Here is a 22,421-nt window from a genome sequence, read left to right as displayed (position 1 = left end):
GGCTTGGATTTGATCAAAGGAGCAGGCGAATGGAGGCGGTCCCTGCTGACCTTCACGAGTGCTTGAACTGGGCCTTCTCCCCGCCCTGACAGGTTCCCAGGCGATACAGCCGGGGACCGTGTTAGTAAACGAGATGTGACACCTTTCCCCTGACATCAGCACGGCGGGGGATGAGCCCGAGGGCAGGGGACGTTGATCTGGTGTTGCCTCGCCGTGGGCCATAACGCGGGGAAGTTGATCCTGTCTGTCAGGGTCAAAGAGACTCGTTGTTTCAGCTGGAAACGAGACGGCGGCGCAGACAGCTTCCGTTTGGTGTCTGGAGTTTCGACGTGGACAGCTTCAGGTACACCTGTGGTATAGCTACGGCGTGTGCATGCGGCGAGGTATATCGTCGTTTGCGGTGTTGTTTTTGACACCGTTCGCACGTGTTTGTATGAAAACGCAAACTAAAGTATGACATACACTACACAGCCGGACACAAACTACAGGAATGTGTGTCCACAAATCTAATGAAGGTTCATGCTTATTTCAACCTAATTACGCAATGGTTAATTGAATTCACTGTGCCATTAAGGGATTTCAACTAATGCCTATTAGTGTTTAGACTCTTAGAAATTGAGTTGTGGGAGAGGTTAACAAATGTCCTCACATTTCATGTGTTATTACATGATATTTTAATAACAATTTATCTACAAAACTCACTGACACTGTATTCTGGTCATCATGGAAATAGCACTGTCACTGAAGCAAAAGAACATATAAAAATTACAAACAACCATATTTTACCATGTATCTTCAAAGTTCTCTTCATTTGTGTTCAGTGGATACTGTGTAAATGAGAAGGTCTGTGTTTGAACAAGATGGTCAAGTTAATACCAAGAGAATAACATGTTGGAAATTGTAGATGTGTTGTTAATGGTTGTCATTTGTTTGTCTTCCAGCCGACACTTCTCCTGTGGCTATCGAGTCCTTGCCACTCAACAAGAAGCAAACAACCCGGAACGTTCTCCATCTGTTCCCCGCTCCCCCCCACACAGTTAACTGCACTATTTGGTGGCACTGTATGCTAATCCAGTCAGTTGTTGTCATGACCGAAATCCACACTCAGGATGCGATCCAGGTGTAGCGGAGCCCTCCCCTTTCTCCTGGAAGCCCCCACCTCCTCAGAGTTCCTCAGACAGCTGTTAGCTACACAGTTTGGTGGTCTCGTAATCCAAAGAGTTGGGCAAGCGTGCCCCGAAGGCCTGCAGGGAGGCGTGGATACGGACCACCTCGCTGGCAGTTAATTTGAGCCTGTGCCGCAGGAGGCATGAGAACAGGTCCAGCCTCTGGGGCCCCGGAGGGGACAGCCGGTTGACTCGGTCCCTGATCTCCAGCAGCTGCAGCAGGGCCGAGTCCTGGGAGCCCTGGGTGTACGGGTAGTCCAGCTGCAGGATCAGGTCGCGGATGGCTTCCGGGTCAAAGTGCATGCTGTAGCCAAACACCTGGATGCTGTTGATCTTCATGTAGCCCAGGTTCCGCGAGGCGTCCACCATCTCCAGAGGCTCGTAGTAAACGGTGTCGTTCCCGGGCGCCGCCCCGCCCTCCCCCTGCGTCTTGATCCGGCTCCTCAGGTAAATGTGGATGGTCTCGAAGAAGGTCTTCCACCTGTTCCCCAGGGTGAGCGTCCAGTTGAAGCACTCGAGCGGGAGGTCCAGCTTCGTGGCCTGCCAGTCCGGGAAACTGTTCTCATTCACGGGGATGTACCAGCTCTCTGAGTGGCTGCCCCCAAACGGGTTGATGTAGAGGGTGAGCACGGGCTCCAGGGTGCTGTTCTTGGTGAGGCACACCTGCATGGACACGCCCAGGAGCATGTGGACGTGGCTGGACTTGTACTTGTTGCTCTTGAGGGTCAGCAGCATCCTCTTCCGCCACGACGGGTCGAACCAGCTGTTGAGGCGCATGTCGTTGCTGATGAAGATGGCGTGCACCTGTGGGAAGACACACACACGCGCGCGGAGGTGAAGCCGTCGCCTTTTTGGATCCGACCATCTTGTGTATGCTGGCAAAAAAAACGATACACTTCTGATCTGATTTTTCAGTGGCTCCCAATCATTCCGTATCATAACAGAACTCAGTTGCAGTGACAAGAAAGGTGTAAAAGTGTCCGCCAAACCGCGTCGTTTACCTCCAGTCTGCGGTCGGCTCTCTGGAGAAGGTAGCGCAGCTCCAGGTCCTGAAGGTCCGTCTCGAAGCCCAGGTAGTTCTCCGTGGAGTCGGCCACCGTCGGCCTGCAGAGCCCCTGCACCAGGGCGTAGCCTGGGTTGCAGCTCCCGCAGCGGGTGTGGTTGTCCGGGGCGCAGGCGGCGCAGGCGTGGCCGTCCCCGGTGGAGCAGGGCCGAGGGGCCTGGCAGGGGCTGTGCTCGTGGCTGCAGGAGCATCTGCGGAGCTCCTCGGAGAAGGAGCCCAGCTGGTTGTTCTCGGAGCAGTAGAGGAGAGACTGGAGGTGGTTCAGCCAGTAGGACTGGGGCCTGGGAAAGATGCAGGCAATCCCGCACACACACACACACACAAACACACAGAGGGACACTCAAACACATGTACAAGCACAAATTTTCGCTTTTGTCTAATTTGACAGGAGTTTGACATAGACCACTCACATTCTTGTGTCAATTCACTAGTTGCTGATATGTTACGTATCTTATTATAGCTTACAGAACATTTGGTTGTCATGCAGTATAAAGTTACAAATAAGAGATGATAGTGTTATCATAGAAATGGAGCAACTTGAAGCATTAACGTCTACTTAAATGTAAAATCTCAGCTCTTGTGCTTGAAACAACGTCTCTGAAATATCTAAACGGCCATTAAACAAGAGATAAATGATTGACGGAGGTGTACGGCACTTGCACTACGCCGGGAACGACCAGATAGCCCTGCTGCATCATTAGGTTTAATGGTGAAAGTTTGAGCGCCAACTGTACTTTTTAACAAACTCTCTTCGAAATCTTATCATTATTCGACTTGGAAAACTGAGTTGTATTCTCCCAGTGGATGATTCCTTCATAATTGTCAGCACAGTGGAGCTGGCCCCGGGAAATGGAATCAATCACGTATCTCTCATCTGTCTGAAGTGCAGGGCGCGGGGCGTAGCGGAGCCTTTCAAGTGCTGCGCTCCACTCCCAGGCAAACTGACAAACATTCCGCTCGCTCACTCGGCAGCCTATGGAGATTTATCTCTTTAAAAACAAAAAACAAAAAAGATACAAGAATGTGACGCCAGCTTTTTCGTTGGGGGCACCGGCCCAAAACGTAGCCAAACGTAGAGCAAACATGCCGCCTTCCCCCCTCTCAGAAGAGGCGGGATTTTCAGCTTCCTGGGTCGGTGGTTCAAGTGTCGTTTGACTCGCACTGACAGGTGTGGGGGTGGGGCTGTGGTTGGCGTGGGCGGGGCGTCTCACCGTCCAATGGGGAGACGGACGCTGGGCTGCCGATGGCACCTCTTGCTGAGGCTGAAGAGCTTGAAGACGACCCGCTGGGCTCTCCTGAAGAGAAGGCGCATGTTGTTCTCCAGCTGCTCGTAGCGCCACTGGAACACGCCGTCCAGGGACCACAGGTGCTGGATCGTCGTCGAGTTCAGGAAGAAGTTCTGGGGAAGCCTCGTCAGAAAGGTTTTGAACTCGTCTGTCGAAAACATGGTTGAGGGGTCGTTACAACAGAGGGCTTGTGTGAGACAAGTCAGAATGGCGATGAAATGTGTAAACGATGCTCAAGACAGTCTGTTCTGCCACAAAGCGACAAGGGCCGGGTTTCCCAGATTTGTTAAGAAGCTCTTAACGCTAAGAGCTTCTTATGAAACGTTCCAAGAGCATTCTAGAGCGCTCTTAGAACGCTCCTAAGAAGATCTTAGCGATCTTAACGAATCTGGGAAACCCGGCCAAGGATGTTTTCAGAACCATTAATACATTAGTAGTCTAATCCTAACCTGTCACAAATGTTAGTAGGCACTACATTTCTGAAGCCTAAAGGACAACAGGGATAACGGGATCGCTTCAACACCAGCGTCTCCACAGAGACGCTCCTCCCCGCTGGCATGTTTTGCTGCTGAGCGAAGCAGAAAGTTGAGCGTCTTTGACATCGCTCAGTGAAGGGCGAGTTTATGACACGGGAGACATTCAGCAGTCCTGGCAGTCTGTCTCCCTCTGCTCTTAAAACATAAACTTTTGAAAGTAATTGCACTTAGAGATGTTTTCGGCCAAATTTAAGAGGAAAAAAGGCATCCATTTGAGTTTCACCCCTGCATTAATAATCCCGGTGAGATGACCCACCACCGCAGCAATACACAAACATTGTGCTAAGTGCTCTCATTCATAAGGTCCTACTCTGGTGATAGCAAAATGCCGGAGTGGCAATAAATGAGGTTTACAGCTGATTAATCTCCTTCACACATATTGTAAACTCCCCATTTTTTTCCCCCAACCCTGCCACGCAGTTGATTTGTGGAGTGCAGATTGCATGCCAAGTTTCACAATTTGGACGGTTCAGCCCCGTAAAGTGCAGCGTCTGGAGCCGTTCATCCTCCACGCGTCTCTCAGCGTGTCACGCGCGGGATGACACCCTTCCCCCTTATCCCTTACCGCACCCACCCGTCATCCCTTTCTTCTCAAAGCTCACGACGGGCCTCCGCGTCGACGCCCCGGCGGTTTGCTCGGAAAAAGCGTCATTTCTAACGGGCGCCGAGCGGCAACGTCACAGACAAGGGCAGGGTTTCCCAGATTCGTCGAGAAGCTCTTAACGCTCAGAGCTTCTTAGGAGCGTTCTAAGAACGCTTTCGAAACGCTCTTAGAATGCTCCTAAGAAGCTCTTAGCGTTCAGAACTTCTTAACGAATCGGGGAAACCCTGCCTAGGTCCTTCCTGCTGTTTTCATCCCCTCACCTGAATCCTCAAACTCTCTGTAGAGCGTCCCCCATGTCTCCGTGACGCGCCTGAGGCTCTCCTCCATGGCCTGGATGTCCGTGTAGGGGCAGTTGCATTCTGGGAACTTCGGGTCGCACCTGCACCAGCAGTCGTTGTCTTTGCAGACGAAGGCGCCCTCGCCATTGCAGGCGATGTAGCTGAGCGCCGCTCGGACGAAGCCGTCCCGCAGGTAGTCGGGCAGAATCACCTGCAAGCCTGTTGAAACCAAACGGCCGCGTTTTTAAGGACATCGTCAAATTGCGCCGTTTTGCTCTGGGAACCTGCTTTGCGAATGCTGCCAGGCATGAAGATAAAAACAACCCAAACCTTGAAGATGAACCTTGTTTTCTGGACTCTGAACCAATACAGAACTCACAGAATCAAGGTTGTCATAGTTACTGCAGCCAAGAGGGCCTGTCCGGGTCTCTGTTACCTGGGCAACAACAAACAGGACACGTTTTTCAAGAATGCATTTAAAAAATCAACATAGCCAGTGAGAGTGTTATATAAGTGTATTCCATGCAGCATCCATTTAGGTTCCAACAGTTTGCATGCATTGGTATTCCTCTAAATGGTTGTGCGCGTGTATTTCTTTCAAATGAAGTGTTGTTTTTTCAACACCTCCTCTCACTGCCTGAGGCAATGCCATTGTGGCAGATGATTCCCCAAAGCACTCCGAAGATCTCAACAAGAGTGAGAAAAAACAGTTGTCCTGGAAAGACTGAGATTGGGATGAATGGGTGGGGAAAAAACAAGCGTGTTCCCTGGTGAGCGGTATTAATCCTCAGCCAGCTTCCTACTCTTTGTGATTCACCGCCGAGGCCTGCGGTACATGAACACGCCGAGTGATCGTCACCGGAGTGAGAACGTGCCTGCTTAGTCTCGCGGTGCGGGGCACGGGAAAAGCGTCCTTTGCTCTCCAAAGTGCCGCGTCTACAGGCAGATCGCTCTCGTGAGGAACAACAGTTCAACAACATCTCGGGTGACTCGAGGAGCTGTTGATTGGTTTTTACACGTCCACGATCACCGACTGGGACAGCCAATGGCACTGCTAGAGTTGGCCAACATCTCCGCAGTGATATTTATCTCCTGTCTTCGGACTGAGGGATCCGAACTGACCTTAGCCACGGCCGTCTTTGACGGAACCTCTCCTCATTGGCAAAGAGAGGAACTGATTATGATCCATCTAGTGTTGCCAGGGCAGTCAGCGACAGACGATGAGAGAGAGACACCAATTGATTCCCATATTTCTTCCTTTGTGAGAGTGGGCCACCATCGTTAGCCCAGAGAAGCGCCCCGTGACCAGCCCGTCGCAGAGCAGTTGGTGGGTGGTGACTGATGGATGAGGCGGATCGATGGTCGTCAATTCCATCAGCAGCACAATCAAGAAGAACCCAGAGGAGGCAGAACGCCAACACCGCAAAAGAGAAATATCGTCGAGCGGTTCCGTCAAACCCTGAGAATGGCAGCCTGAGGGGAGGGACTGGAGGGGGTGTGTGGGTGGTGACTGGGGTGAGGGTCTGGAGGAGGGTGACTGGGGTGAGGGTCTGGAGGAGGGTGACTGGGGTGAGGGTCTGGAGGAGGGTGACTGGGGTGAGGGTCTGGAGGAGGGTGACTGGGGGGAGGGTCTGGAGGAGGGTGACTGGGGGGAGGGTCTGGAGGAGGGTGACTGGGGGGAGGGTCTGGAGGAGGGTGACTGGGGGGAGGGTCTGGAGGAGGGTGACTGGGGTGAGGGTCTGGAGGAGGGTGACTGGGGTGAGGGTCTGGAGGAGGGTGACTGGGGGGAGGGTCTGGAGGAGGGTGACTGGGGGGAGGGTCTGGAGGAGGGTGACTGGGGGGAGGGTCTGGAGGAGGGTGACTGGGGTGAGGGTCTGGAGGAGGGTGACTGGGGGGAGGGTCTGGAGGAGGGTGACTGGGGGGAGGGTCTGGGGGAGGGGGGGGGGGGTAACTGAGGAGGGTCTGGAGGGGGGGGGGGGGGTGGTGACCGAAGGGGGGGAAGGACTAGACAAGGAGCGATCAAGAGGCATCTGAGCGCGATGTCTCGATATAATATCTTCAGCTCTTTACTGTGAATCCCACCCTTCCTTGGTGGGGGATTCCAACAGGAGCAAATAATCAACCGCCAACTTTTCGGGACCCTCGAATATTGAATCTGTACCGACCGTTATTTGATCAACCACAGGATATTCCATATGGCAGAACATTGACTGATGAGCGGGGCATTCAATTTCCTCCTCTGAAAGCAGCTGCCATTCGGTGCAGATACATTCTGTCATACTACAGAACGCCTAATGGCACATTATTAGCCACCTGTATCCCAGCAGAACGGCTGTTTGGTGAGGGAGAGGCTTCTGTAAAGGACTTCGACTCAGTTTTCTTTTTTTTTCTGTCTTTGTGGCCTTCGGGGCTTGAGGGAGCGAAACCAACATCCACGGTGTTGACAAGAACAAGCCGTTCCTGTCCGATGCAGATTAGTGGTAGTGAAATGAAGGAAATGAGGAACAGACAAGGCTGTTTAAGGCGGCCACAAAGCTAGCCCTTAACGAGACAATCCACAAACGGCGGCTCCCCAACAGGAGACGGGAGGCGCAGGGCGTCAACAGAGAAAACGTGTCATCGCGGCCCCGTAACCATCTTCAAAGTCTTTCCTCAGAGACGTTAATACGAAACCGACACATTGTTGCGATAGTCCCCGCCGCTTTTTAAGTTGGTCTCATTCTTCATCGTTCCCGGAGACACCCCTGCGACAGTTGCTCAGGTCAGGGGGGGATATCGGCATCAATTTATTCCGGAAAATTGTCAAATCATAACAAAAATGATCCCTGCCGCTTTAGAACAGCTTGAGTCGTTACTCATTATACCAACAGCCCGCTTTGAACAGAGGACACACACCACACCGTGACTCCTTAAAGGGCCACCAGATTTCCACAACCACTACCCAGCACAACAGAACTCTAACAGGCTTTTCCTCTGAAATGAGCTCCGAAATTTCCCTTCCACAGACCAGCAGCAGGGGACATAAGTTCTTCCCCCCTCCCCCCCCCCCCCCTCAATTTTCCAGAACCCGCTCCGTTTCTCTCCCCGTACAGCGAAGCGCTTAGCGGTGCCTGTCCCGGCCGCGCGGGGGTCCGCGCCCTGCAGGAAGTGATGCGTGAGCGGTGCAGTGTGACGGGGCTGCGATTCACTCCCCTCCGGCGAGGGTTCTCCACCTCCCCGGCGCTTTCGCCTGTCAGTCACGCCAGCGCGCCCGAAAAGCAGGCTCCATGCCTCCACGCAGGGAGGAGGCGCCGCCACCTCGTAGGCAGGGGAAGCAGCAAAGCACGTCCGGCCGCCACCGCCGCGGTGAAACCGCACCGACCTTCGAGCTTTGTCGCAGGAGGGGGGGGGATTTCAGAGACTCACGATGTGCTCTGTGAAGTTGACACACACTGTTCTCTGTAACTGTGCCCTCGTATCATTATCCATGCTGGAAGTCGAACGCGTCTGCAGACTTTCCTTTTCCCTCCTATCCGGTAGTGCCAGCCTCCTACTGAGCGATCGTACACAGTGATTCAGCGTTTTCGGCTTTCGACGTTGGTCTGTGCGCTCAGTCTCCTGTCTGTCCGCGGGGGCCCATCCGACTCCCCTGCCTGTCTCTCTGTGCGTGCGTGTGCTAGTGTGTGTATGCCTGTGTGTGTGTGTGTGTGTGTGTATGTATGTATACATCCACCATGCTTGCCTATTGCGTCCGACAGTCCATAGATGAGGGGCGTGCAGTTTACCTTGATGGCGGTGGAGGCAATCTGGATGTGGTGCAGCTTGCGCAGGGTGCTTTCCCTGTCGATGAAGTAGGAGGCAGCCAGCTGGTGGAGAGCCTCCAGACTCACTGAGGAAGAGTTCACGGAGCCGGAGAAATCGCTCACGTCCGCCTTCTTGCTCAATTTACGCTTGTCCACGAATATCGTCAAGGCCTCTTCTCCTGCAAACACAATGGGGTAGAGGTTTCTCACATCGCGGTACTGTTTAGACATGGTGCACATTGTTTGTCTCACAAAGTAACAGCGATGCATCAATAAATATACAACGCTTCATTAGCTAAATCAATTGTCTGATGCAAAGATTGATATGGGTGCTTGGAAACGTTTGTTTTAGCACAAGTAGTGGCTTTGAGGAAAAAAAACAGGCTTTTCTTTCTCTACAAGAGAAGGGTCTCTCTATTTTTGGTATTTCATGAAGTCCGTGTGTTTGCAAGCCCCGAGAGTTAGTCCGTTTACAACCCACACAACCCCTGTCTGGCTCGGTCCCAGAGTCCCAGATCCTCATTTTCATCTTTTCATACCACTCTGAATTGGTTGTGTGCCAGAACTTGGGAGTTGCAATGCTTGTATAATATCTTTCTTTCTCTTTTTTTTTCTTTCTCTTTTTCCGCATCACACGGACTCAATCATAACCAAGACCTTTCCAGGGTCCAGGCAACTGGGGCCTCAGTAATCGACAAGTGTTGCTCTCTAAAAGGAAAGCCATTCTGTCCGCATTCGAGACATGCACAGGGATTCAGGAACTGAAATGAGATCCTCTCCCGTAAAGAGCACCAACTGCCCTCCCTCCCTCACCCCTCTCCCTCACCCCCCTCCCTCACCCCCTTCCCTCACCCCCTTCCCTCAAGCCCCATCCCTCATCCCCCTCCCACCTTGTCCCCTCAAACATCCAGCTATCAACTGAACCCCAGTCCACGTGGTCTGTGGCACTGCAGATTTACTAAAATAGCTTTTTAGAATTTTCTTTGACCCTATCAAGTAATCGCGCCGCAGCGTTTTGAATCAGCACTCTGCTGGTGAAGCTGGCTCATCTCACATCTTCTCCCCAGACCTGGGTTGCTGCCCTACCCGTTCAACTTCCTGCATCATGTTCACGGGGTTACAAAGACAGGTCAGCTTACCTCCGAGCGTGGCCGACAACAGGAAGTGGGTTCCGTACTTCCTGATTAGGTTGTCGGTGATCATCTGGGTGGTGGGCCGACGGCCGAGGAGACGGATGTTGCGGACAAACTCTGGAGTCAGAGGCAACGGCGACTCCAGGAAGTCTCTCCTCTCCACGGCCAAGTTGTTCACCTTCCACCTCCCAAACTCCCTGGAACACAAGCAGACCACAGGGGGGGGGAAATATGTGAAACTGCCATAGGAGGCGGGTGACAGGTAAACAAGACCATCGTTAATGATGTGTTTTCATATGAAAGTGCGTCTGGCAGGGACGAGGAGAGGTGAGTCTTCAGGGGCAGCTGCCACATCGCATATCCACATCATTAGCTTAAAGTTCTGACAGAGAGAGAGAGAGAGAGAGAGAGAGAGCGACAGAGAACGACAGCTAAAGAGAAGGAGAGTGAGAAAGAAAAAAAGCGGAGAGATGGGGGAGAAGGAGAGGGATAACTAAGGAGAGAGAGAATGAGAGAAAAAGAGTGAAACGATAGGGAGAGAGAGAGGTATGGGAGAGAGGTATAGTTAAAGAAAGAGAGAGGTTATAAAAGAGAGAGTGGAGTGATGGTGAGCAAGAGTAGCCTACAGGAGGCTAAGATCCTAAGCAGGTATCGTTCGGAGGAGGAATGTGGCTGGGGAGGAAACAGCCCTCAAAGCCTGCAGCTGTCAGGTGCACTCCTTAATAGTCACATCATGATTCTTCACATCCTGTCAAAAATAGCCCCTGAAGAAAAGACCGATAGAAATGGCCCAATCCCTGAAATGCACCTATTAGTAAAGGAAAAAGTGTGAACAATTTGTTCGGAAAATGCTAACTGGCGTGTGAAAGTTATGAATGCTTAACAGCTAATCAAAACATTTCAATAATCCTGAATCTGACTTTGTTTTGTTTCCATTTGCTATTTTGTGAAGCCAGTTGTTGCAAACTTGAGTGTGAGACCATCACTGTTTGTGTTAATTTGTTGTTCTTTAATAATTACAGTACCAAAGAGCTTGTTCTTTTTAATTGCCTCTGACAGATTGAGATGATATTTCAGTGAATCAGGTCAAACAGAGCATGCTTTTGCCTGCCACTGTTGGCTTCAGGCGACTGTACTACACAGCCATAAATTGGCAATTTGCGCGGTCTTGTAAAATGAAACAAGTACAAGCTCCACTGCCAGCTTTCCACCTAGTTTCGTTCTTGTCTTTCATTTTTCTCTCTGACTTGAGTGTACGTCTCGACAGAAGCAAATGTACATAGGCACTCACGCATTGTACGCACATATATTATTCACAACCTCACATCGCACAACAACACGGAGCTGCAATTGCACTTACAGCGCTATTAAGCACTTTGGATAAAAGCATCAACGAACTGGCATTTATGGTATTGTATAATGTTGATCATGAAGGAAATATTATGCACACTGAACTGTTCAATCCCCGTTCTAAATGACGCATCGTATTGGAAGGTAAAAGCTTGACTGTTCTAATAAGAGAAGGCCGGGCAACCTTGGCTGTTCATGATGGATGGAGAGAGAGGGGTCTTTTGAAAGGGTATATATCACATTAAACCAGGAGTAATGACGGAACCGCTCCCGCCCCCCCGCCCCGACATGTTTGATTGATTCATCCGAGGTGAGCCCCTAAATTCACTCCGCCTCTGACGGAGCTTTTGAGCATTAGGAAGATGCTTGAAACGCACTCCTTGTCAGGGTTCTCATCAGAATAGAGTCGTTCGCTTCTGACAGGCGCTGTGTAAATAAATAAAGCGCAAGTCAAAGCCATTCGCGCATTCTTGTGGTACGGCCTGGCGAAATTCCTGTACTGTGTGAACACGTCCCGCTCACTGTTTTGCTGTGTCAACGGCTCAGACGCCTACTTTTGACATTGTGCTTTTAAGATGCGGATCGTGACTAATTCTTTGGACAAATATGTGTAGTGTAGCCATTCGTCTTCAGCTCATTACGCCCCCGTACAATTAACTGCCCTCCACAGTTGGGCTTCTACACAGCTCCACTTTGCTTTCCTGTGGCATGAGGGCTCACTAGTTGAAAGACATAGCACGTTGAAAGTAAGCGCGCAGGGGAGCAGAAACGGATGCAGAAAGAGAATCCTGAAATTCCCTCTGTTGTTGGGTTCTCCAGTTATCGTTGACTATGATAAGCTAGCCCTGTCTTATCTTAAACCCCCCGTTAGGTCAAATGGTTCATCCTACAGGGAACGAAGGAAATGAAATGGATTTCACCATGATGCTGAAACCGGGGGGGAGGGGTCTAAAGACTTGCTTGGTACTGGAGTAGTCATTATTGATATCTAGGCCATCTTGGCAAACTGTATACAAAAAAACTATCTAAAAGTTGACATGGCAAATTAGTTTTCCTACTGACATCATCAGGTTATTTCACAGAGCTTAAAGTTAAAAAAAAATGCACTCTCCAGCTTGCTCGTTGCTTCTTTTGACCAGTTTATTAGGAGGACCGACGCGTTTCGGCCTAAGCCATCGTCAGTGTGTTTCACATAGCTGAAACTGAACGGAGAATAAACTTAGTGGGATGGTTCTCACATCTTCTACAGGATTTCAACTTGGATTGACGTGCCTCCTGTCAGGTATCAGGGAATTGTCAGCTACATCTTTCATAAACCAATATCTAGGTGATGTGTTTGATTCAAAAAAGTATCTCACAAGCATATGAGAGAATTTGATATTTTCAAACATAAAAGCATTCTTCAAGTGTTTGTATATGGCTTATCCCAACAAACAAATCCAACTAAATCAATTATTTTCATATATAACCTTGACAAGCATCACATCTATGCACAGCACGCCACAAGCAGTGTGGCTAAAACACGGTAGACACACGTGATACATATGTTCATGCGTGTCGGCACCCTAGTGCATGGCAACGCTCCCATGGCAACGGCTTTTATCGACAGGTGGCCGAACGGTACCCCCTCCTCCTCTTGGTGTTCGCTGGAGAAGTCATACAGTTCCCTTGCCAAAGCACTCTCTGCTGTGATGAACCACAGAAGAAGAAAAAAACCTACGACTGCTTCCTAGGACTCATTAAAAAACTTTCAAATTCAATCAGTAACACTGGTGGAAATGTGAAAGAAGGATGAGATGGTGAGATTTCATTATCCCAAAGTTGTTGTCCTAACACACCACTGTGACTAGAGGCACCACTTTTAGTCATTCATCTTCTCTCTGTCATTGAGGATTATTGGAATTTAGCAGAATTTCAAACTGCAGAGGAGGAGATGCAGGTTTTGAAAAGAATACTGTCACTTTTAATCTGCTCAGGTCTGTTTCTTCCAGAAATTATTAAATATTGGCCAGGGAATAGATTGTCAGGAAAGTAAAATAATTGGAAGCAAATAAACCAAGCTAGATAGAAGTGTTTGGCTATACTACTATCACTGTGAATTAGTAGTGGACATATTGACATTTTTCATATTAACCAGGACACATCCAGCAGAGCAATTACCATCTCATCTGTTTAAACCCACAAATGTCCACAACATCATAGGTGAAAGCTCAGCTAAAAAGCGAAACATCAGATTTAATCCCACTTCCCAGAAAGCCTGTTAGGACTACAGCCCATCATTGATATGTGGAAGGCCAGGAACCATCCTTGACGTATGGAAATCTCTGAGGGAAGATTAAGAGAGGAGAACAGACTGAAAACATCAGTAACAATGTTCTACAACTCGGTACTAAGGGGCCACTGGGGGAAGGGCGGGGGGTGCGTGACCTCACCCCTGTTTCCATGTGAACACCTGCTCTGTCCCTGTGGTTCTAAACAGGCCCCGCTCTGCATTCTGAACAGATACATCCTGCTCTAATTGGACGCAGGCAATCTCGATCCAGGTCAAACGTATAGCGGTTTCTAACAGCCGTGAGAGGGCCAACCAGGCGAGGAAAGCCATCATAGGTAGGTAGTTACCCGTGACACCTGACATCGTCATGGTCCTGACTCGAAAACAGAGACGCAGCACAACAAAAAACGTCAACTAATGATCTTTCAACTACCCAGCATGATGTGATGGGACTTCTAAATGGAAATGCTACAGCAATGCCTTAATGGTTATACACATTAGCAGCTGCTGTCGTCAAAACAAATGTGGTCTCGTTTAATAACCTACGATGCTGGTCTGGGATTCGATACAGAAAGCACACATCTGACGGTAGAGATGATCAGCCTATCCAGAGAGGGGTTTCATAATATCACGGCTGGCTGTAACCTCGGAGGTCTCAAACTCAACCTTGTAGCAGACAGTACCCTCTCAGCGGAATCGGTGATAATGCAGAGTAATAAGTATTAAGAGCTCACTAATCACTCGGCCCCGCGATAAGACTATTAATCTTACCACCCGCGTGGCCGAGCTGGGATGGGCCAGGTTTGAGCCAGAGGAGAAAATATGAAAAAGCTTTGACGCGCACGCCAAGCCGCCCGAGCCGTAAAGCACCCCAGCGCCGATCCATAGATGTCAGATCGCCGTCTGCTATTTCCTCTCGCCTGCTCAATATCCTGCCAAGCGATGATGGGTTTGATTTATGACGCAATTTACACCCTTCATTCCATCGCAAACCAATACCTGTAAATGTGTTAACATCATGACAAATCTTTCTTTTTTTTTTGCGCCAATCAACATAATCTACTTACCAGAGCATTTGGGAAGCCTAATAAATGTTAGCAAGATAACATCCTGATGCAAAATAACAAGGTGCCTCTGGCGTTTGGCGTATCAGCAGCGAATGAGGGGATTTTTCAACTTCAATTTTTTTTTAAGTATCCTTTTCCAGCACCTCGGCCAGGGGAGAATGAAGCGCTGAAAGCATGTTACTGTTCATGCCCACCGCAGCTATCAATCACAACCAGTAAGTCATGTGGCTGTTTTATGTGACGAGAGCACCTGTGCTGATTGACTGCCCTACATCTTTTGTTCTGTTACATTTCACCGGGATCCGCGTCGTTTTATGAACCTTGGTCTTGTATGTCAAATCTGCGACATGCTTTAGAGAGCAGCCCTGCTCGAAACTAGCAGGCAACACTTTCTCAAAGCGCCAGAAATAATCAACTGATTAGGAAAACAAACTATCAAAGCAGATCCTCCTCTAATCTTGCGGGGCCATAGTTGTATGGATCACTCAAGGGAATTGAACGACAGACAACACGACCCTTCTGGGTCTTTGAACCCTGCCTTGATCATTATCATCTTCCCTTATAGTTTCCTCCTTCCGCCTGACGAGGTTCCGAGCATTTCGCCTCCTTCCCTTCGAGACAGACTCACCTGTAGATCTTGTATCGGGTGGAGAAGCCCTGGCGGTTCCTCTCCACAAAGTCGGTGTACTCCTGGGAGTGGTGGAAGGGGCCCTTGTCCGACAGGAGCCAGTCCAGGGGCCCGGCCGGCTGCTCGTTGGGGAGGCTGTCCACGACTGCGGCCAGAAGCCACATCCAGGCCCAGCAATGCAGGCGGGGGCTGGGGAGCCCCCATGGAGCCATCAGAGGAGGGGGGGGTGGAGGCGAGGGGGGAGGAGGGGGGAGCGAGGGAGGAGGAGGAGGAGGAGGAGGAGGAGGAGGAGGAGGAGAAGGAGGAGAAGGAGGGGGAGGCGATCAGTAGCCACAGTCACACATCAGTTCTCTCCTCCACTGGGAACACCTGGGGAGCTGCATACCCTCACGTTCCCCTGAGCACCTGTAGGAGAGAGGACACACACACACACACACAGACACACACACAGACACACAGATAGACACACGCAGACAGGCAGGCAACACACACGGACGTTGAGTCAGACAAGCCGAGACGGTACGGATCCAAAGATATTCGGTGGCGCCGTGACTCACACAGGCGGGGGGAGCTGTAAAACGAAACAAGTGTCTCTGCTGTTCATTGCTGATGTGTACACGTTGGGTGCCATTCGCGGTGTGTTATTTGACTCGTATGCATCTGTGCCTCGACAGGCTTCATCCGTGATGGATGATGAGGCGGACGTTTGGGAGAGACGAAAAGCCAACCTTCGAAAGCCAATTGGTATTAAAAAACGAATCTCTCTTTTGCCCTCAATGAGAGACGGAAAAGCGTGACACTGCCATAGCACATCACCAACGTCTTGTTGTCAGAGAACCTGCTGGTGTAGCCCTCGTCCAGGGCTTCAACTATTCTTCAGTTCCCTCCTAAGGGTTGTCAATCATCACAAGCAGCTGTGACCGAGCCAGATGCTTTGAGGAAAGAAAAAAAAAAAGTCCCATTACACTATTCTGATGACAATCTATCAAGTGAAGTCAGCCATGTGACCACATGCATGGGAGGGTTTCAAAAATCCTTCTTTTTTTCCAAACAGTGCCAGTGCAGACTGTGTGTGGGTGTGTAAGCGCGTGTGTGTGTGTGTCGGGAGCCCCTGGTGTGTGCGTTGGGGTGGGTGTGTTGAAAGGGAGCAGAAGGTTTAAGAATTCCAGAGACGGAGAGAAAGAGATATAACGAGACAAAAAGAGAGATGGAGCGAGGGGGAGAGAGAAAGCAAGATGGAGGTTAATTACCGATATTTGACCTCACAGGAAGATGTGGACTTGGTCGTTTTATGAGCTGAGATGAGTCACATTGGCATTCACTCCAAAATTGATTTCAGTCTATGTTTCCGGGCATCACTCCGCTGTCTCGCCCTGTCTGACCCGGTGTGTGTGTGTGTGTGTGCGTGTGTGGGGGTGTGTATGTGCGTGTGCGAGAACGTCATACAAGACTGGGTGTAATTCACAGATAAGTGGATCTGAACACAGACCCCCCCCCCCATCTCAATCTACAATGCTTTTTCGCTGTGATTACACCGGCTGTAAAAGCTCGGGTGTTTTGCTGCATGACATCCAATTCGTCAGTGCAGACAGTAGTGCGTGGCCATGCATATTGATTAGGGGGAGTTAGGGTGAGGGGGTGGAGGGGGGGATCTGTGGTGTTACTCAGCAAGAAGACACCATCCGGGCAGTGTGAGATTCTCAATGCCGGGATAAGGGGGGGGGGGTGGGTGGAGGTGTTGCTGGGGGGGGGTGGAGGGGGGGCTGTGATGCCAATGGAGAGCGTGTGCGTTTCTCCACGATGACTCTTTCAACATCAACTTTTGCCTGTTTGTTTGTTAAACGGAGAGAGGGTGTTTTAGTCGGCCCCCCTGCTCTGATTTGAAGGGGTCGGAGGCATGTTTGCATAATGCATGATGCCACAGAGGCCCCCCTTGTCTCCACGCTCGTATCAGAGGCTTTGGTGTACAGTGCTTTCTTGTTTGGCAACCATTGTGAAAAAGTGACCTTGCACAAAGGGGACTGTCCGCCCTGTTAATATCAGTGCAGGCTGGAGGGGTCATGTTTAAAGACTGTTTAATCCCATCATCCCACAGGCAAGACGCCAAGAGCCGACACAGGAAGAGAAGCTTGCTCTGCTCTTTCTCTTCCTCTGTGGTGCTCTCCTTTCTGTCTCTTCCCCTCCCTTTATCTCTCTTTATCTCTCTTTATCTCTCTTTATCTCTCTCTCTCTCTCTCTCTCTCTCTCTCTCTCTCTCTCTCTCTCTCTCTCTCTCTCTCTCTCTCTCTGTCTCTCTCTCTGTCTCTCTCTCTGGCTCTCTATCTTTGTCTTTTACGCTTTCTTTTTCCTCACTCTCTCCTCCTCGCTATGTTTCTCTCTCTCTCTTCTCTCTGTCTGCTTCTCCCTCTTCTCCCCCCCCCCCCTCAGTTGATCCTCCTCCTCAATCTCTCTGGCTCTCTCTCTCTCTCTCCGTTGCTCCCGCTCTCTCCAGTTCTCCCCTCTGGCCGTGTGAACCTGCTCAATATGAGAGTCCTGCATGTAAACATGAATCTGTTTGCAACCACATAATCTCATTATCAGACAGAACCCAGACACACAGCAGGCTGATTGTGGTTATTATCTGTGGCGATGATGGCACATACATGTCATTCCCACTTTACAAGGGTATTACTCGATAACACTTGTACGCAAACACAACCATGTCATCAAACACGGTCGAAAACGTTCACGTTTGAGCCGCGAGCAGCGTGCATAATCTTTGCGCGGCAAATAGAATGTCTGTCGAGTAAAAAGGCTTTTTCATGATCAGGAATGGGAGAGAACAAGCATTCCACATGCTACACTGAGATGTGATTGTACACAACCGGGTCCTGCTTTAACCTCGGGCACTACGCCCCAACCGAGTACAAGCTGTGCGTGTGTGCTTGTGTGCGTGTGTGCTCATCCGAAGCCTTCAGATCCACCTTTTGACGAGAGCCAACTGAAACGGTTGTCCTTTACAGGATGCCAAGACCGTCTGCATCCAGAGAAGCCTGAGTCACTCAGGTGATCCTGATGTGCCGACGGGCTGATCAGACCAACAGCCTGTGCGGCGAACTGCCACGTGACAAAAGTTGTCGACAAAGTCCACAAAAAACACGTTAACTCTTTCGTCACGGATCGTTCTTTCTCAAAGTGAAACAAATGCCTTCCCGAGACCGAATGACTGTTGGGAGAAGGGACAGATTCCTCTGACTCCCTGAGCAGAACGCTCGCGTTTGGAGGCCATCCCAGGGGTTAGATTTACAGTCCGCAAACGTCGGAAGGCACAATCACCTCAGCCTTGTCACACGACACACCATTTTTCACTCAAGCTTTTCCGTTCAGCATTGTTTGTGCAGGAAATATACCAGGTTTCCATTAGTGGGAAAACACACAGAATCCAATGTGTCATTTAAATGGCGCTTGTGACAAGGTCATGTTTATTTCTCTAGGGTTTGTGGCAAAGGGGTTATTTCCTTTTTGAACTACTGATATTCTGGCACTAAAACAGAAAAGCATTTTAGACAAATGGCCATTCAGATGACTTAATGCCCATCTGCTAAGAAACTCTACAGAGCTTTTATGACCACCGTCCAGCATAATGACGAGGTATATTCATTAGCAGCAACTGACTATTAGCCATCCTCGATTAAGGTGATACTTACTAACACTCAGGACAAGGTACCGGTTGAGATACGTTTTAATGCCTTTATGAATATGGCATTCCTTCAGGTAGTTCCAGAAAGTCTAGAATAACTGTTTCACCTCTCTCCTTCGATCCAGTTCACTCGCTGCAATAACAAGACTGCACCAAAAGATAGCCTGCCAAACCCAGACAAATGTACAACCTGACTTCTCCAGCTAACCATGAAATGCCAAATGAAGACACCCGACATGTAAAAGCTGTGCAGGGTTGGGGATTTAGAGGGAAATGCCAGGGTCTCATTTGAACACCGCGGCTAACACCAACCAGGGCTTCTCTAATCCTGGCTCAGCTGTCTCACGTCACCTCAGCCTCACTGTTCTGTGACTGCCTTGTGGGAGATATCTGTCATCGCCTTTTCTCATATCCTCCTTGTACGACCGAGCAAGAGATTGACATGGACAAATCAATGTCTTCATAATCAATCGGATTATTTCGATGGATTTGGGGAAATCTCCTGGGTGTGATATTGAAATAGGTCCTCGGTCATTAGCTGTTGCTGGCCTCCCCTTCAAAGCACATACTGTACGCCCAGAGAAAACAAAGACAACGGTGTCTGTTCCTAGTGGCTAACTGTACTGACTCTGTCCCCACTGCCGGGATGAAATCTTAGACAACACCTTGGGGTTTACCCGAAAGAGTTTGGACAAAGTCCTATAAAAGCGCAGACGTGACCAGAATATTCAGTGGTGTTGTTAAATCAGCCGCCTTGTTGACCGGCACCTAATGTTCTCTACAGGAATGTATCTGTTCCTCCAGAGTCTGGCTAACCACAATGTACAACATTCAGTCCAGCTCTGGCTTCTGGAAGATACTGTATGGTTGATGAGATTTGGGAACTCCCCAACCTAATCTGTCTAACGCATTTCTGCAGACAGAGTCACAGGATGCGGCTAGATACCGAGCATTCAGACCTCCGAACATCTGTTCAGGCACTATCCGTTAGGACACCGGCGACATGTTGACACTGGGCTCTGTGTGTGTGTGTGTGTGTGTGTGTGTGTATTCTCCTTCAGGAATCCAGCATTGCGATTCCTTGGCTTCTGCAACTATGCAAATTGGTCCGACTTTCTTTTTGTCGTTTCTCCAGTTTGAATGCATTTCAATGGAGAGAGAGAGGGAGGAGAGGGAGGGAGGAGGAGGGGCGGAGAGGAGGGGTGAATGGTTGGCGGGGATTTGATTAAAAGGTTTCATTAGAATTGCTTCAACAGGATCCAATTTGTAACTCCTGTACTTTCAAACTTGTCTTCCAGCCACCCCCAAAACCGCCTTCAAAGTGTTGAAACAGGAACTGATAAACCATACATCCTCCCATCAGTGCTGACTAACGAGATTTCTTGGCCCTAATTAACCTAGTTATCTTCCCTCCCACGACTGTCAACAATACCTCTCTCGCTAGCGCCGGGGGGGGGGGGGGCCTCACTTCTGTGTGAAATTACAATCTGCATGTCTGCAGGTCACACTTGTTCTCCGCTTACGAATCAACACAAAAGGCAGAGTTGTCCCGATGGACGCCCTGACATAGATATGGTAACCTGAATGCAGCACAACTCAGATGCAGTGGCTGAGACGTGGCTTCCAATCTCATCGTCATAGTGACAAATGGACTTTTGCAGACGGCAAGCAGCGTCTCTGCAATCAGGACACTGCGGAAGAACCCAGAGGGTGTCACGTGACAGCGAGAATCATCTGCCAGTATTGTTGGATTCCTTTTTTGATTGACCGCTCATCAAGTTTAGCTACTATCTATATATATAGTCAGTGTATATATTCTTATATAAGTATCATTCCTGTGGTATTTTATGACAAAATTGAAAATTGTCGACCAATGCCGAGCGCCCATCAGTGCAACACAAACAACCTACCGTGGACTTCTGCAAGACCATACGGCCTCACGGCTGAGATGAGGGCCAGCTTTCAACATATACACTGGAAACATAGTTTCAGCGGACACAATATATGTGTGTGGTGAGTACAAAGGGTACTCAGCATTCAAACTGGATTTAATCAATCGGTATCTGAGTGTGGGTGTGTGTAAATTAATGGGAGTAAACTGTGAGTTATATTGGAATTTGAGTTTTTTTTTTAAGTGGAATAAAAAATCCACCCCAAATCGATTAAAACAACATAAAAAGCCTTCTTGTGAAGTCTGTGCTGGGAATGCAATGCGGGAAAAGCTACCTTAATTATGGCTTTTTGGCTCGTAAAGTTCTCACTTGTACATTTTTATTTGGCTGCATATCACAGTGGGGCTGGAAACAGAAAGGAGAAAAGTGTCTATAAATTGCAGTAAAACACATATAGAGCTCTCTTAAAAACCTCCAGTCAGTGGCCTGGCACTGAGTGGTCTAAGGGTTCCTCCTAAATAAGAACCAGTAAGAAAAACAATCAAAGTTTAAACGGAATGAACAGAATTGCTAGTGAATTATTTGTTGGATATTGAGAGAGACAGAGAGAGAGAGAGAGAGAGAGAGAGAGAGAGAGAGAGAGAGAGAGAGAGAGAGAGAGGGGGGAGATAGAGAGCTAGTGGGAGATGGAATGAAACAGAGAGAGAGGGGGCCAGAGAGAGGGAGCTTTCATAACCTTTAATAATTGAACAAATGAATATGCATGTATTCTGTCTTGCAAAACTTTGTTGAAATAAGCCGGTTCCGCCCTTGGCATCTCTGTTTTGATCTCATGAAGATGGAGAAGGAGAGGAGCTGACAGGGATAAGATCTATTCTTTTGTCCCCCCTTTACCTATCAGCCTGCCTCAGACTCCTCCTCCCTCTTTCTCTCCTCTGTCACTTCAGATCTGAGTCAGGGCCGTCGCACTACTGCTCCACCAGTTTTTCTCATTGTCATAAAATGATGGGCCGTAGGTATTCAACAGGCCCCCTTAATCCTGCCAAAGCTGCACTACTTAACGCCTATCCCTTCCCATTCCTTCTGCCTACGACTTGCCTTCCTCTCCTATCTCTCTGTATGCCTCTATTTTTCGATTCCCTTCCTCCTCATTCTCTCGTTCCCCTCGCAATTTGGGATTCGCCCGTCCATCTCCATTCTCCAGTGAGCAGTTGTTGTGATCAAATTGCTGCAGTGGTATTTCATGCATGACTTGTTCATTAATGGGAGTGCTTGTTAGCTTGTCTTGACTTAACTTGAGGACAGAGATTCTCGGGGAACCCTACTGAGACGACACACTCTGGACTGAAGGAAATGCTACACACGTTACACAAACTCTTGACGCCTCTGAAATATGGTCACATCTTACAGAGGAAGCACGTCAATAGATCGCATTCGATTTTTAGTTTTTCATTGAACCTTATCCTAAACAACGTTCAGTAGATACGTATGTAGGACATACGTGTAATACTCCTCAAAACGGATGTTTTGGTGGGGCTTGAATGGAATTGAGGTTGGCATGTGTGTACAAAACCCATGCCGACACAACAACACACACGACTAGAGTTGGATTCCACTGCCTCAATCAATCAATGCAGGTTTCCACCTTCTACAACGCTCTCTTAGCTGATTCTACAAAACACTCA

At 49.3% G+C, this 22,421-nt stretch overlaps 1 protein-coding gene across 1 annotated transcript; it reads right to left on the bottom strand.

Annotated features, from left to right (window-relative positions):
• Positions 1-695: 695 nt before the first annotated feature.
• Positions 696-15,377, bottom strand: LOC146221187 (BMP/retinoic acid-inducible neural-specific protein 3-like). Its single transcript, XM_084692718.1, has 8 exons — positions 15,166-15,377; positions 9,855-10,045; positions 8,698-8,894; positions 5,264-5,369; positions 4,916-5,152; positions 3,441-3,663; positions 2,168-2,510; positions 696-1,970 (listed from the first exon to the last, which is right to left on the bottom strand). Exons 1-8 carry the CDS (start codon positions 15,375-15,377, stop codon positions 1,185-1,187), a joined length of 2,295 nt encoding a protein of 764 aa, XP_084548844.1. The 3' UTR covers positions 696-1,184.
• Between the last annotated feature and the right edge of the window lie 7,044 nt (positions 15,378-22,421).

This window comes from Hypomesus nipponensis, chromosome 26 (genome assembly GCF_054491055.1).
Source record: "Hypomesus nipponensis isolate SF chromosome 26, ASM5449105v1, whole genome shotgun sequence".
In the NCBI taxonomy this organism is placed as follows: domain Eukaryota; kingdom Metazoa; phylum Chordata; class Actinopteri; order Osmeriformes; family Osmeridae; genus Hypomesus; species Hypomesus nipponensis.
Note: the sequence above shows the minus strand (reverse complement) of the source record. Positions and strands in the feature narration are given on the sequence as shown.

Coding starts and splice junctions, on each gene's coding strand:
- LOC146221187 (XM_084692718.1), bottom strand. CDS start 15,377: ATGGCTCCATGGGGGCTCCCCAGCCCCCGCCTGCATTGCTGGGCCTGG. Junction 3,664..4,915: donor CAGAGAGTTTGAGGATTCAG/GTGAGGGGATGA, acceptor TGTTTTCGACAG/ACGAGTTCAAAACCTTTCTG. Junction 2,511..3,440: donor GTCCGTCTCCCCATTGGACG/GTGAGACGCCCC, acceptor CATCTTTCCCAG/GCCCCAGTCCTACTGGCTGA.